At 40.3% G+C, this 14,911-nt stretch overlaps 1 protein-coding gene across 12 annotated transcripts in view; it reads right to left on the bottom strand.

Moving 5' to 3' along the window:
* COL14A1 (collagen type XIV alpha 1 chain) overlaps positions 1 to 14,911 on the bottom strand; it is a 209,472-nt gene that overhangs the window by 102,023 nt on the left and 92,538 nt on the right. For all 12 annotated transcript variants that reach the window (XM_048212550.2, XM_048212549.2, XM_044382622.3 and 9 more), the window contains exons 20-23: positions 11,019 to 11,148; positions 8,118 to 8,240; positions 5,199 to 5,348; positions 2,273 to 2,389 (exon numbers count right to left, since the gene is read on the bottom strand). In XM_048212550.2, the coding sequence (XP_048068507.1) occupies positions 2,273 to 2,389; positions 5,199 to 5,348; positions 8,118 to 8,240; positions 11,019 to 11,148 (520 nt within the window). The remainder of the gene's footprint in view (positions 1 to 2,272; positions 2,390 to 5,198; positions 5,349 to 8,117; positions 8,241 to 11,018; positions 11,149 to 14,911) is intronic.

The raw sequence follows: 14,911 nt of genomic DNA, 5'->3' as shown, positions 1-14,911 counted from the left end.
AGGAGAAATCAGTGAAGGAGGTCAAAATGTTAACAAAAGAAAGAAAAGAAACACAACCTAATTCTTCCCGACTCTAGGGTAGGAAGACTATTCCTTGATCGAAACTATATATTAAAATATTTAAACATACTCCCTACAGCTATCCCCACGCTTCCTCCCCACCCCTAACACTCCTCTTTGAGGCTGTGAATTAGAAACTGTTGTTGTCCGTTAATTAATATTATTCAGTTAGACAACTGGGTGAATGAGATGTAAGCTAATTGGACTCATAAATCTCCCAGCTATAAATGCTGACGAAAAATCAATTGAGCAACACTTTGTTCATTCTTGTTTAATTGAGGCTATCAAGACTCAGTTGAAGAGGTTTTTGACAGCCTGGAAATAATACTGAGGGAGTACAAGTTAACTTCACTTGAAGATAAGAAGGAAATGTGGACTCATATTTTTTTTTTTTCTAACAAAGGTCTTGGCTTCAGAAAGAGCTTTTTGAGGTTTTAGACTACCAGATCAATGTTATCAGACATATCCATCATATCCTCTGATAAAAATCCCAATGCTAGTTTGCAAATATGCTAAAGACATTTAATTTAAAAAAGACTTATGGAGCTCCCTAATTCTATTGATAAAGCCAGTTTTGATATATCTTTTTGTCAGTCTATATAATTTTTATGAAAGACAATGAATATCCATAGGAGCCTATGTCCCTTCGTCTCAACTTCTTAAATGATATTCTTGGATTGAATCTCTGGAAAAGTAAGTAATTTAATCATCTGAATTAAAAAATAAATAAATAAAAGGTTAAAAAAATTGTGGGGTAGTTTGGGAGTGTGACTTTTATCCTTAGTATTTTTTAAAAAGCCTAACCAATACCACTAAATGTCAGCCCTTCTATATGAAAATGTGACTTAAGTGGTTTTCTAACAATAGATGAAACATAACTCCTCAAGATTTTATACTTGTTTCTTCAACAATTGCATGGCTTTTATGTGCTTTTGCTTAAACATCCCATAAATCATTAAATGCAACCACAAAATCCATATGACTTCTCCTGACTTTTCCTTACTCAGTGTTTATTCCAGAATAAGGCCACTCCCGTATGTTTAGTCATGCCAGCCTGAAGAGATCCTTATAGGTTCACACAGGGAATCAAGGAGTTCGTGGCTTAGCACTTCTATTGAGACAATGCCTTGGCTGGGTTTGGCAGGAGTCTCTTCTCGTGTTGCTTATGTCCTATTCTGACAGTCTCCATGTATTTCCAAATGCTCTCACCGCTCTACTAATCTGTGCTTTCCCCTCTCTGGATTAGACCAAAAGTGAGACTTCTGCACTTTGGATGTAGTTATAGCCCAAGATATGGGCTACTAAGCCCAGTCCCATTCAGACCCCCCAAGTTAGCTCCTTCTGCTCTTTTAAATGAGGAAACCACAATCACTTGTCCAGAAAAAAAATTTTTATGAATTTTATTACCAAATTTGAAAGATTAGAAGAATCACCTGGGATTCTCCAGTGTCTCCTAGAGTCTCCCCCAAATAACAAGACACATCTTTTCTACTGATAATACAAATCAGATCAAAGTAATCTTCATTATTTGATCTCATCTTCTGAATACTATCCAAGCTGCTCATGTGTTATCAGGATTAACAGTCCTTAGAAACTCACTTTTTGGGAATCAGCCTTTTGTTGTTGTTCTTGAAACTTTTAATTGAAATTAGCAGACATTTTTAGTGTTTCAACTTTGAAACTGAGTCCCAAATTGTAGCTGGACTTGAGAATGGTAATACTGGAAAACCTGCCCACAATGGCATAGATACATTAAACTGTAAACGAGTTTGTTGTTCCCCAACTATCCCCCCAAATAAAAAGAAAAACATTAAAGGCAAATTGAGCTCCCCATGGAGTATATACCAAAATAATAGCACCGTATAATTCTACTGTGTGTTGTCTTGGCTGTTTGTCTCCTACTACCAAGAGCAACTAGCATTTCTCTGGAGCTTAACATGTGCAAAGCACCATTGCAAGAATCTCACGTGGGTTTATCTCAGCGTAAGCCTCAGAGAATGCCACAAGATTGGCATGGTTATACCCATTAAACAGATGAGAAAAGGATCATTTAGAGAGATTAAAGAATTGGTTAACTAGCCATTCTGACTCCATATTCTGTATGATCCATAATATAAACGTGAGGGCTCTGGTCTAATGTTACCTACATATTGTCCACAGAGATTGGCACAGAGCCAAGTACGAGTGTCTGACAAAGTCAGGTTGTACTTACCCTGGAGTGATTCTATAACCACCCTATAGGCAGTGGCATGACGATGTACTTGCCACCGAGCACACAGGCTGGTCATCTGAATCTGGTCTGCTTGAAGATTGGTCACACCCAAAAACACTAGAAGGAAATGGAAACATACCTATGTCACGCTACAGACAATGGCACAAATGTCCCCAAGTCTGAAGTGAACTTTAACACAACACAACTCTAATTCAAAGTTCCCATAGCCAATGAAGGGAAATCCATCAACTCAAATAGTCAGGGCACAAAAGATAGCTATTTTATTACTGGAAAGAGCAGTTGCAAAACATTATGGATATTATGGCCTGTCTGATATTTGTACACAAAAAAGGAACTATCTATTCACATGGAAAAGACCAGATGTAATGGATGGTGAAGTTCTGAGTGATTTTTAATCTTCGCTCTTTATTTATTTGTGTTTTCTAAATATTCCACAACTAATATATAATGCTTTTATAACTAAAAATTAAATACAATATACACTTATCAACCCCTGAAGGATGGCCTTGGCTTAAATAAAAGAGACAAAAAAATTGACAAAAGGGAAGTATTACTCAAACAGGTGCAATTTCACAAGGACGGGCCTTCAAAATGTGATTGAAGGAGATGAACACATTTTTGAAAATGTAAAAACGAAAGATTTAATACATAAAAAATTATAAAAAGCAAATACACAGAGTCCTATTCACCGTAGAACACTGTGATACACAAAAATGAGTCACAGAAGTGTTCTTTGGGGAAGCAATAAAAATGGTGTTTCTCCAATACCAGAAAGGAGTATCTGGTATTTATCATTCAGACTCAAGCAGAAAAAGTAGAAAATTAATATTTATTTTCTCTGATGATGTCTGATTTTTATCCACATCATTTTCTCTTACTTTTCCCTCTCTCTTAGCTCTCTCATATGATAAAAATGGTTTAAAATTCTTTTTCAGGATGGTAAAAATAATCTTGTCTAATCAAAATGTACATCTTTACATTGTTCCTTTCTGTTAGATGAGAGAGACCTCTTTTCCTCAGGCCAAAAAAATGAGCCCTTCTGTTCCATAAAAAAAAAAAAAAAAAAAAAGGAAATTGTTGATGATTAATGTCACCGCACTAAATTTAAAAAACACTTTAATTTATTTGCATTGTATGGGCTTTTACTTTGCTTGGAAGAAAAAGAAAATAAATTAGAAGCCCATCTAATTTTTACTTTAAGGACAGAATATAAAAAAATTCAATACTCTCTTTTAAGATATATTTGGAATACCCAATGTATTTATTGAAGGAGAGAAGAGGGATGGGACAGGAGGAGAGAAGCAGAGAAAAGAGGATAGAAAGAGACAGGACAGAGCAGAGAGAACAGAGGTCAATAAAAAAATCATAGAGACAGAAAAAGTGGCCCAGAGAGAAAACCCAGTGATCTAGAGAAGAAAATGAAGATAAGCCAGTGAAGGGAAGAGAGGGGGTGGGAAAATGAGCAGGGGCATCTAGGGTGCTCCTAAGGAAGGACGGTGGGATTGCTAAAATAGATCCCATGGAGGTTACCCTAGCACCTAGAATGGCATTACTTCACCAGCCAAGTACAAGATCAGAACCACAGGCCAAAGTCTTTCTAGATCTGCTGAAGACAGACTATTTCTTTTGAGATTAAATTGATTCCATAATCCAGCCTTTAAAGTCTTAAAATAATCCATGAAAAAAAAATTCAAGAAGCCTCCTCTAATGAAAAGCCTGGCCCTATCTAAAATGTTGGTGGCCAAATATAGGTGGCTTGGGGTCTGGTTTAATATATGCCCCATTCTTGCATCATTCCATTCATCAAATAAATTATTTGATAGGGATGAGAGTAATTTATAGGCCAACGGTATAAAGCACAATTATCACAATAATAATAATGGTTATTCACTAGTGCTTGCCATAGGGTAGACACTTTGACCCATTATTTCTGCGAGCCTCAGAATCAGCCTGTTATCTTCGTTTTAGAGTTGAGAAAACTTGAGCTCAGAGAAGTGAAGTCCTTTGCTCAAGGTCACAGCTAATAAGTGGCAGCTTTAAGGCTTTTACTTTTGACCACCCTTCTCAAGTGTGGGGCACGCACAGCTGAGCACTCAGCATGACTTTAATGAGCACACAGCCACGCCATGTTTATTTTCATTATGCATGTATTATCTTGAATGTGTATTAAAATACTGGTCTTCTGTTTAGGATAATGATGCGGGTTTTGAAAAGTATTTAAGTTAAAAAAAATCCAAGTCGATTTAAAGAAATCTATTAAACAGATGGTGTGGAAGGATAACAAACATGAGGAATATGGAACATACATGCTGGAGTTTGGAAAACATTGCATTTTACCACGGGTGTCTGCAAGTGGTATATGCCAATGAGAAGTCCCAGATGGTGTGCAGACAGCATGAAAACCCTTAAAAGGTACAGAAGAAAGTCCTTTTTGTATCTTTCGTGGATGGCAAGTGCGTGTGTGCGTACGTGTGTGTATGTACACACGCATGTGCATGTTCACGTAAGGGGGGAGGGGCAGAGACTTCGAGAAAAGGCAAACTTCCCCCACCCCCAACCCCCTCCGGCCCAACTTTGACTGGCGTTGGCCATGTCAGGCTACAGGCTGGTTGGAAAATTCCACTTAATGTGAAAAATGCCAACAAAGACTTTCCAGAAGGAAATCCTACCCGCCACCATCAAGTATATTTGAATGCCAGGTTCTGACATTCAGTCTGCCAACCAGGACGCTGAACTACAGCCCTGAGTGAGGAGCACACCTTTCTTTCCATGAAACACCATCCAGAAAGGGCAATGCTGAGGAAAATAAGAACCAACTGCCAAGTTGAAGCAGGGGTTGAGTTACAGTGAAAACAAAGCAGCAAAACCACATGCAGGGGCTGAGGCAACGGGACATCAGTCTTACGTGTTTTCACCACGCCTGTCAGAGCATCGCCGAAGCCCGAGGCCTGGGAGGCAAATATTTTCACATTGTAGTCCATTCCGCTGAGGAGGTTTGTGATAAGAATGGTATTAATGCCAGCTCCCACAAAAGTTTCCAGGGTTGGGCCAGCAACTAAGGGAGAAAGAGTGATTTCAGTTACACCGGAAAACGGAAAAATGGAAACACTCCTGACGGGAATTGTACTGATTCGACTGTGTTTCAGTTGCCCAGAATTACATAGAAGAGAAACAGCAGAGCTGGATTTGAACCCCGTCTGGCTCTGAGGCTTAAATACCTGACTACCATGCTAGGGCTCTTTTTAGGGATCGAGCCCTTTTTCTCAAATACAGTTCTTTCCCTAGCGCTAACTCAGAGAAGCTGGTCCACCTCACGATCCACTAGTTGCCATTTTGTAAGGCCTTCACAGTGAAACTACTACATTGCCATAGGCTTTGGGGCACTTGCCAAACTGAAGAAGTCATTCTCAATTGTTCCTTCTCAGACACCCAGCCTTGTCCCCAGCAGACATGCAAGAGGCAGTAGCAGCAAATTTTATCATGGACACTATGCTATACCTTGCCACATGGGGGTCTAGCATAAATGTTACCACTATTAGTTCTAGCCCCTCCTCTTAGCATTTTTAAGAACAGACAGATGACACTATTATTCCAAGGCCTTTGACCAGTTGGCTTCTTCGGGTCTTTACATTTTCACCTCTTTTTCAGCTCAATGGACTATTTGATTTAGCATTAAAAACATGACTTGCTAAGTCCTATCCAAACTTATTTACCTCCTGTGTTTTCCCATCTGTGCTCATTCTTTAAGAGTTTTGAGTTACTAACGAGTTCCTAAAATACTCCTTACTTTACTTCAGAACCCCCTTCCCACAATGTATTTATATACTTCTGCATGTACATGTTAGCTCAGTAGTGATTTTCTCATGCACCAAAATCTCAATTCAAATGACCACATACAATTCTTCCACTTAACTCAGAGCAAGATTTCTCAAACTCAGTGCTATGGGTATTTTGGGCTGGATAATTCCTTTTTTTTTTTTAAGATTTTATTTATTTATTTATTTGACAGAGATAGAGACAGCCAGCGAGAGAGGGAACACAAGCAGGGGGCGTGGGAGAGGAAGAAGCAGGTTCCCAGCAGAAGAGCCTGATGTGGGGCTCGATCCCATAACGCTGGGATCACGCCCTGGGCCGAGGGCAGACGCTTAACCGCTGTGCCACCCAGGTGCCCCTGGACTGGGTAATTCTTAATTCTGGGGTGGTGGGAGGCAGGTACTGTGATGTGTCAGATGCCTAACAGTACCTGTCAGATGCCAATAGCAACCCCCCACCCTCCCAAGTTGTAGCAATCAAAAATCTCTCTGTTGGGCAGCGAAACTGCATCAATCGACTACCACTGGCCTAAATCAAAACTATTTTCCCTCAGAAAATCTGATAAATATTTACAAAATGGTCCAAAGAACGACTCTAGCAAGGCCATTTCACGAATTAACACATGCCTCAGGCCTAAAGAAAAGCAACCAAAAAATTGATGATGGATCGTAAAGAATCAGTCTTGAGCAGGCCAGTGCATCTGTGGTATAGTCTCGCTATTTTATTTCAGTTCATAGAGGTGTTTGTCTGGAGAAATTGGAGGTGGGGGTATTTTACTTGTATGGACCTGGATAACAGGACACAACAGAAAAAGCTGGGAAGTGTTCCAGAGGCAAGAGCAACACCTCAGAGGACACATTGAGCCTAATGTGCTCTTTGAGGGCAGAAAAAGTTTTTGAATGGCCCAAAGAACGTTCTTTAAATTTTCTTGCCAAATCGGTAAACACAATGAGAACCCCTTTCTTATGAATAATCAGAGTTGAAGGCCCAGGTCCAGAAAATGGACAAGACCACTTTAATATCTATTTTTAGTTTCCCGTTTAAACTTCACAGAATTACTGAATGTCAGGAGTTGATTGTGTAACAGGTGCCTCATCTCTCCAGACATACGGACCAAGGCCACGACCGCCCCTTTTGGCGCCATTCTCTTGCTTTCAGGATGGAAAGATGTGGCAGGTAAGGAGAGACAGATCTCACCAAGGTGGTTAAAAGGCTGATGGAAAAGGCTTTTACTACCACAACCTTAGGGCTTTGATGAATTTTATACAGTTTCCAAATTTTATAATTTCCAATATACTTTTGAAAATGAAGAAACGAAGAAGTTGGTAAGTCAACTTTTTCCTACTAATCCAAAAAGTAAGTCAACTTCTTCCTACTAACCCAAGAAGTAAGAGGTAGAAGAGGAATTAGAAATTAGAAATTCCAGGGGTGCCTGGGTGGCACAGCGGTTAAGCGTCTGCCTTCGGCTCAGGGCGTGATCCCGGCGTTATGGGATCGAGTCCCACATCAGGCTCCTCCGCTATGAGCCTGCTTCTTCCTCTCCCCCGCCCCCTGCTTGTGTTCCCTCTCTCACTGGCTGTCTCTCTGTCAAATAAATAAATAAAATCTTTTTTTTTTTTTAAAGAAATTAGAAATTCTGAATAGTTAAGGCTTATATATCCACTGAGCCATAGAAGCTTCCTATTCCTACCGAGTCAAGGCTTCCTTCGGCCGTCTCCCTGTCTCGGGTGCGCCTAGGTTAGATGTATAACAGGTATGTTTTCTGCCCATAAACATGCCCAGTCATTTTTTAGGTGGGATCATAGCTTCATTGTTCTGATAATATCTACCCTAACACTGACCATACAAGGAAAAAACATCTTTTTTTCAAAAAAGGTAAGACCCTTCCCACTTCTCAAAACTAAAGATAAAAGCAAAGACAGATAGAAAATCAAAACAAAAACAACTTATCTTAAAAACCATTTCAGATGCCTAATCATGGTAACAACATTTTTTACTAAGCATTACTTACCACTAACAGGTTTGTAGACAATCCTATAGCCCTTTACGGGGGAAGGTGGGGGATCCCAAGTAATGCGCAACCTGTTATACCATTCTTCTGACACTCGGAAGTTTTGGGGACCCGAGGGTGGCACTGAGCAGAGAAAAGGAAAAACCGTGTTTTAGTGTGGTTTCCATCTTTACAAAATACACTGTTAACAAAATCTAAGCTAGCTTCCCATGTTAAAAATATTTACAAGTAAAAATGTATTAAAACACACGGTGAGATTTTGAGAGTCTGTGGTTGTTCCAAAAATTAAATATATAGAAAATAAGTTCTTGTGGTGGAACACCTTCATGTGAAGATCAGTAGTTCACTCAAGGCCATTCTCGTTCCTATTTCTTCAGTTTATTTTGAGTAAAACCGAACTGAATAGTGTTTATTAAACATTTCTGTCTCTACACCACTGTGTTCCACTCTCAAAGTATGTTTGTACAGCGATATCAAGGGTGCTCGCACCGTGGTAATGATGGTGATTCTAGGAGGGAAGATTCTGGTGATTTTTTTTTTTTTGCTTTCATCTTCATATTGCCTATATCATTGGAATTATATATTATCATTTACCAATTTTTTATCAAAACATTAAGCCGTTTATGTGGAGAACCTTTGTAAACCATTGTGCATATTGACAGATACTATCATCATCATTTTGGTTACTGTTGATGGAACGTAGTTGTGTTGACCACTGCTTAGAATAAGAAGATCATCTGCTAACACCTGGAAATAATTTTACTCTATAGATATTGTTACATGTGGTGGTATTTCTGCAATAAGATTTAAGTCATAGTTCCATAGTAAAAGTCTTTAAATGGTTCTTATTTGTGTGAGTGCATATATTTGCTCTTCATGGAAGCCTTTTACATAGTATGCTCATTTTTTACATATGAAAGTTAAAACCAGATCTTTGAGCCCAGGTCAGAAGCAGCTAGATGGAGCCCCTTTGACTTCCCATAGCCTCCCTCCCCTCCCTTTTCCTCCTCTTCCTACAGTGGCAGGCTTTATGGTGACTTTATGGAACATTAAAGTGTTAAAAATAATCCAAAACCGACTTAGAACTGCAGAATCCACTAGGCTTATCTTAAACCAGCAGCAACAGAATTTTAATGACTTGTTCACTTACTTGAAAAATCCACATTTAAGTGCCCAAATACAGAATTGAGGCCTTGCCATCATTCTGCACCTAGTCATACGTATTTGTTTGGTAACTGCGGTGGATTAAAGATGGGTGCAGGATTTTTAACCCTCCTTCCACTGAGTGGCGGAGGCTAAGGCCCTCCTTTCGAATTTGGGTAGGTTTTATGAACACCTCGCCCAACAGACTACAGCAGAAGTGACCCTGTACCAGCACCAAACATAGCCCTAAACTGTCCTGACAGTTTCCACTCTCTACCTCTTGGACTCTTGCTCTTAGAGTCCTGAGTCATCACATAAGAACTATGACTCTCCTGCTGGAAACAGCACATGGAGAGGCTCGGAGACCACATGGAAAGAGAGAGGCTCAGCTGGGGCCAGCCTTCCAAGCATCCCCACCAACATGTGGGGTAGGCCAGACACGTGGGTAAAGTTGTGTTGGATGTTCTAGACCGACCCAACCACAGGTGACCTTCATACCGTGTGGAGCAGAATTTCCAGCAAGCCCGGCCTAGTTTCCTGACCTATAAAATCAAGCACTAGAAGAAAATCGTTCCTATTTTAAGCCACTGGGTTCTGGGGTAGTTTATGCAAGTACAGACAGCCACACTGTAATGCAGACGGCTAAGACTTTGCAGTGCCTTTAACCAACGGTGTGCTCCTTGGTGCACGCTCCTCGCTTGACCGTCACGGCCAATTCACCCAAAACAGACACTTAGTGGTGCCCCCCCTGTGCCACCCAGCGCTGCAGAAGCTTTGCATGAAGAGGCAAACAGTATGGATGAGGTCCTGGCCTTTTACGATGTTGCTCTCCGAGGAAGGGAGACAGACAATGGACTCAGAAACACATGAGTAAATAAGAAAATATCAGACAGTCATTAGTGCCATAACATGATAAAACAACAACAACAAAGCAACAACTACAAAAACAGGCTGATAGCTCAGAGAGTGGGCGCTACGTTGCCGGGAGTGGTCAGAAAAGTCTGAGGAGGTGACTTTGAGCTGGAACCAAAATGACAAGAAAAAGCCCCAAATGCAAACATCTGGGGAAGGATTTTCTGTACGGGAGGAATGGTTAGTACATTGGTCCTAAGGCAGGAGCAAGCTGAAGATGTCCAGGGAAGAGCAGGAAAGGAGGTATGGCTGGGGCATTTGTTAGGAGGTGAGATTAAGGAAATTGGCAGGCTCCAGGTCTCAGAGCACCTTGTAAGGCCGCAGGAAGGACGTTGGATTGTATCCTGAGTACAATGGGAGGCCATTGGAAGGCTTGACACAGAGGTCTGACATGAGATAATTTGTATTTCGAGAAGCTTCTTGGGCTTCCGGGAGGAGAACGAAGGATCCAAGAGTAGAAACACTCATTTTAGTGACAAGAGAGTGAGGCGTGGATCAGGGCGGAGCCTACAGATGAGATGAGACACGAGGACTGGCCCGCAGAACACATCTTGGAGAATCAACAGGACTTGCGATGAATTAGATGTTGGAAGAGGAAGACGTAGTTTGCTAAGTCTTAGCTTTTACACATGAGGAAACCGAAGCCCAGAGTGCTTGCTCCCCTTGCCCAGAGCCATACAGCTTGCCTGGGTGGAGGGAGGATTCAAACAGATTTTTCTGTCTTCCCATCACTTTTGCTCTTTTCACCACACCACACCACACCATGGCTTTCGGGGCACATTGCAGGGGCGGGGCATTTTCGATTAATTAGTCAGCGAGTAGGCACAGGGAGAAGGCTTCACTCACAGGTTTTTCCAGGGGCAGAGACACTGACACCTTCTCCATCATCGTAGATGGGAGTCACTGTGACTTTGTACTCGGTGTCAGGAAGCAGAGTTTTCAGAAGGAGATTGTTCTGACTTCCGGGCACCATAACCTGAAGAGAAAAGCAAAAGACCATGGTCTTAGTTAAGACCTTTGTTCCTGTTGGTGTACTAATGGAGCAGGACTATGGGGACTTGGAAATAATCAGAAGCAAGGCAATGTGCTTGGGCAGAGATGAGAAAAATAGGCATCCATGCAAAAGCTTCCTCTCTGGAATTCCCCTCACAGCAGCCCTCAGCTTAAAATCTCGAAAGCAGACTTAAATTTGAAGAAATTAGGCTCTGAGGAATAGTCTTCTCTCAACATCTTTTCAGCATTTGTAAAGTACCCAGAGTGAGAATAATCATCTATTTTGGAAAGCAGGTGTTTATAGCTTAGGAGGGTTCACTCTATAACCCAGCCTGCTTATCATTTTTTATTCTACTTAAGTATCCTCTTGAAAATTCAGCCTCCCAATCGCAGCACTTTAGAAAAGAATGGAAGCTAGCCAAGAGCAACAGAACCACACATTAAATCTGCCTTTTCCAGAGCAAAACATATTTACCAGTAATACTAAAAACTGTGGCAGATTTTTTATTTCTAAAAGGAGATGTCTTCCTCAATCTGAAATCACCATCACTCTACCTCTCAAGGCTGCAAAAACTGAAATGCAGTGGTGAGGTCCGCACCTCACCATCGGTGTAACACGCCATGTGGCTCCGGAGTGCAAATTCTGGTATCCCCCAAAAGAGCATAGGGACCGGAAAAGCCACATGTTCTCAATGTTAAAACCACAAGACTTTCGGCCTCTGCTTCGGCAGTCAGATGCTGGCACACCTCTGGGCCATTTGAGGAACTTAATCATGGCTGGAAAAATGCTAAGACCTAAGAACTGACCCAAACGTGTTTAAAGGAGTCACAAGACTGGGACAGCTGGAGATGCTTTTTGATTCAAGGGCTGGGTAAAATGCCAGCAGGGAAAGGGCTGTGTTATCTACTTCTGGATGAGGGACGAGACCTATAAATCATGGACTAAGCCCTAGGCAGCCTCGAGTTGAACCCAGAAGCAGCTGTTGCTAAGATACTGCTAAGCTGTAAAAGCAATTTTCTAAAATATACTGTTAAAAGGGAAGTCTGAATTAGGTGATTTTATATCGAATTAGTCTGATTTTGCTCCTTGGAAAAAAGGGACATTGAAATATACTATACTATTGTGTTGATGTGGACCCGGGAGGGAGGTTTTTTTTTAAAAGAGCTCTGCTTTATTCTGGACTGAGTTAGGTACGTCTGGCACTAAGGACAGGTAAAGGAAGAACAGTGGTTGCCCTGACTTGCATTACCCTGTGAATGTCGCTTCCTTCGGGGCACTGCTTTTAAATAGAACTCCTCCGAAGCACAGAGCCTGGGCATTCTGTCCAAGCTGTCTGTTTAGCAAACCACCCATGTTGCTACTCCTTCAATAAGGTCATCTCTCAAAATGAGAAATGCATGGGCTTGGAACCAATCACATTCAGACTGTGGAATTCTGAAAAGCAGCAGAGCCATTTTGGAGGAATCACTGAGCTTGGTAGGAAGTAGTTGCTGTGGTTTACAATAATAGTCATCTTTTACCCAGCAATTATTATGTGCCAGGTGCTACCCTAATTATTTTAATATAGCAATTCATTTACTCTTCACCCCAACCCTTTGAGGTAAGGAGTAACTTTACATTAATTTTACATATGGGGAAACTGAGGCCTGCACAGCTTTTGAGTAAAGAAGCCATCCTGAAATCCTGGCTATCTAGCCTGAGCCTTGCTTTAACTACTATGCTCTGCTCCATGTGGCCACACCGCTTGACCCTTTTTACCCTAATGATATTCACTTCCAAGAATAAAATGTAAATCTCCTCTTGGGAATGCAAAGTTCCTTCTGCTTGGCCTGTGCTTGTTTGCACAAAGCAGGGTAAAGATGGGCTCTTACCAAAAACAGATGCTGTAGATCACAGCAGATGGTGATTCTGTTTATAAAACAATTCTATAAAAGACGCTTAGGGTTACATGAGATGCAAATCTAACCAGTGAACTTTCGCATTTTTAAATTTTCTTCTAGAAATGGAACTTCATGTCTGGGTCCATTATTGCCCAAAGCTGTTCGGAGCAGCCTGGATCCCATCGGTAGAAATAGGGTTCCCTGCGTCTCGCTGTGTTCCCATCTTATAAAACTGTGTCTAGACAGTGAGTCCGATGCTATCTGTGGCAAGGGGCTGGGTAGCGTTGGCTCTGCCGTTTTAATTTCAATCTATTGAAGACGAATATTTTTAAAAAGTACAATGAAACAAAATTTCTGGAAAAAATGTTCATGTCCTCGGGATGTTGTAGCAATGTCAAATCGCTATAAATGTTTCTAAAAGCTTAATCTTAATATCTGAACTTATTTTGCAGGAGACAGAGCCGCACACTGAGTATACGTGTTCTGGAACATTTCTTGCAAATCAGAATTCGGGCCATGGTTATGGATGTTGACATCTAGACTCTAGGAAATTCTGAACTCCTGATCAGCCTTTCACAAATAAAGAAGTGTGAGACCTCCATACCCTGACAACAAATTCAGAGCAAAGTCATTGCCGGTCAAGTACCTTTACTTTCTAAAAGTTCAAAAGCTTTTTACTGGAAATATTTGGTATATTTGATTAGGTTTAGAAAATATATGAATACTTCACTTACTCAATTGGAAAAGGAAATGGAATTCTCCTTGTTTTCCATATACTGAAGTTTTACTTTGGTTTACTAATGTTCTAGACATATACCATTCTCTCACTCGATCATTTCCTCAAGCAAATCTAATTGACTTTTTTAGTTAAGGAAAATTTGGTAAGATGCTAAGAGCCATTTCTCTTATCTGGACATATCTCCTTTCTCATTTTTATAATGTGCTTTAGCTCTCTGCCTTTCTCTGTCATACATTATTACTTAAAGATATTCATTTGGTGTTGGGAGTTCAAGGCCTTTGGATTTTGATACAGATCTGTCACTGCCTGCCCTATTTTTGTTTTATAATCTAAATCTAGATGCAACCACTTTCCGTCTCTAATAATAATAATACACTTATGTAGAAGTAACATTTCCTAAACACTGAGAGATAAATTCTCAATTAATCCTCAGTTGGGTCCCTGAAAATATGCCTATAAATTAAGTGTGCACAAATCCAATGCAAGTGGAATTTGGTAGAGGAGCTTGATATTTAAAGAATTCTACAGTACTTTCTTCGGTTTAGCAAAAACACTTCAGCACAGTAAATAATCACCACCAAACTTATCAATATTTTTCATTTTTATGAAGGGTTTGCTTAACTGGGGCACATGTGTGTTTCAGACTTTTGATCTTTTTTTTCCCCTTCATGTAGGTGTCCAAGTGTTTCAAAATAAACAGTGTGAAATGAAAGAAACTAGCAAAGGGAATATTATCTAGAGACAACCCAAAGTAAATATTATTATTATTTTACCTTGCATAGCTTACAAGTGCATGCATGAGATTAAATTGTTAGTCTTTCCAAATTAGCAAGAATAATTTAGCAAGAAGTTTAATATGTTTCTTGGAAAGAGTAGAAACAAAAAGCAAAGAACAAAACTCTTACTCTGGGAAGTTTTTATGGGTCTCACTTTTAGGAACTAAATCAAAATATGAGACAATAACAGGGAAAATTAAACATTCAAATTATGTCCCTAGTTACCATTCCTAGGTACAATTTTATTTTGAATTTTTCGATCATGGGTCATTTGAAATATATGATCTGAGTGAATTTATAACTCAATTTATTTTGTTCAAGTGTCCATTAACTTTCTAAAAGTATTCCCA

This window comes from Ursus arctos, unplaced genomic scaffold (genome assembly GCF_023065955.2).
Source record: "Ursus arctos isolate Adak ecotype North America unplaced genomic scaffold, UrsArc2.0 scaffold_6, whole genome shotgun sequence".
In the NCBI taxonomy this organism is placed as follows: domain Eukaryota; kingdom Metazoa; phylum Chordata; class Mammalia; order Carnivora; family Ursidae; genus Ursus; species Ursus arctos.
Note: the sequence above shows the minus strand (reverse complement) of the source record. Positions and strands in the feature narration are given on the sequence as shown.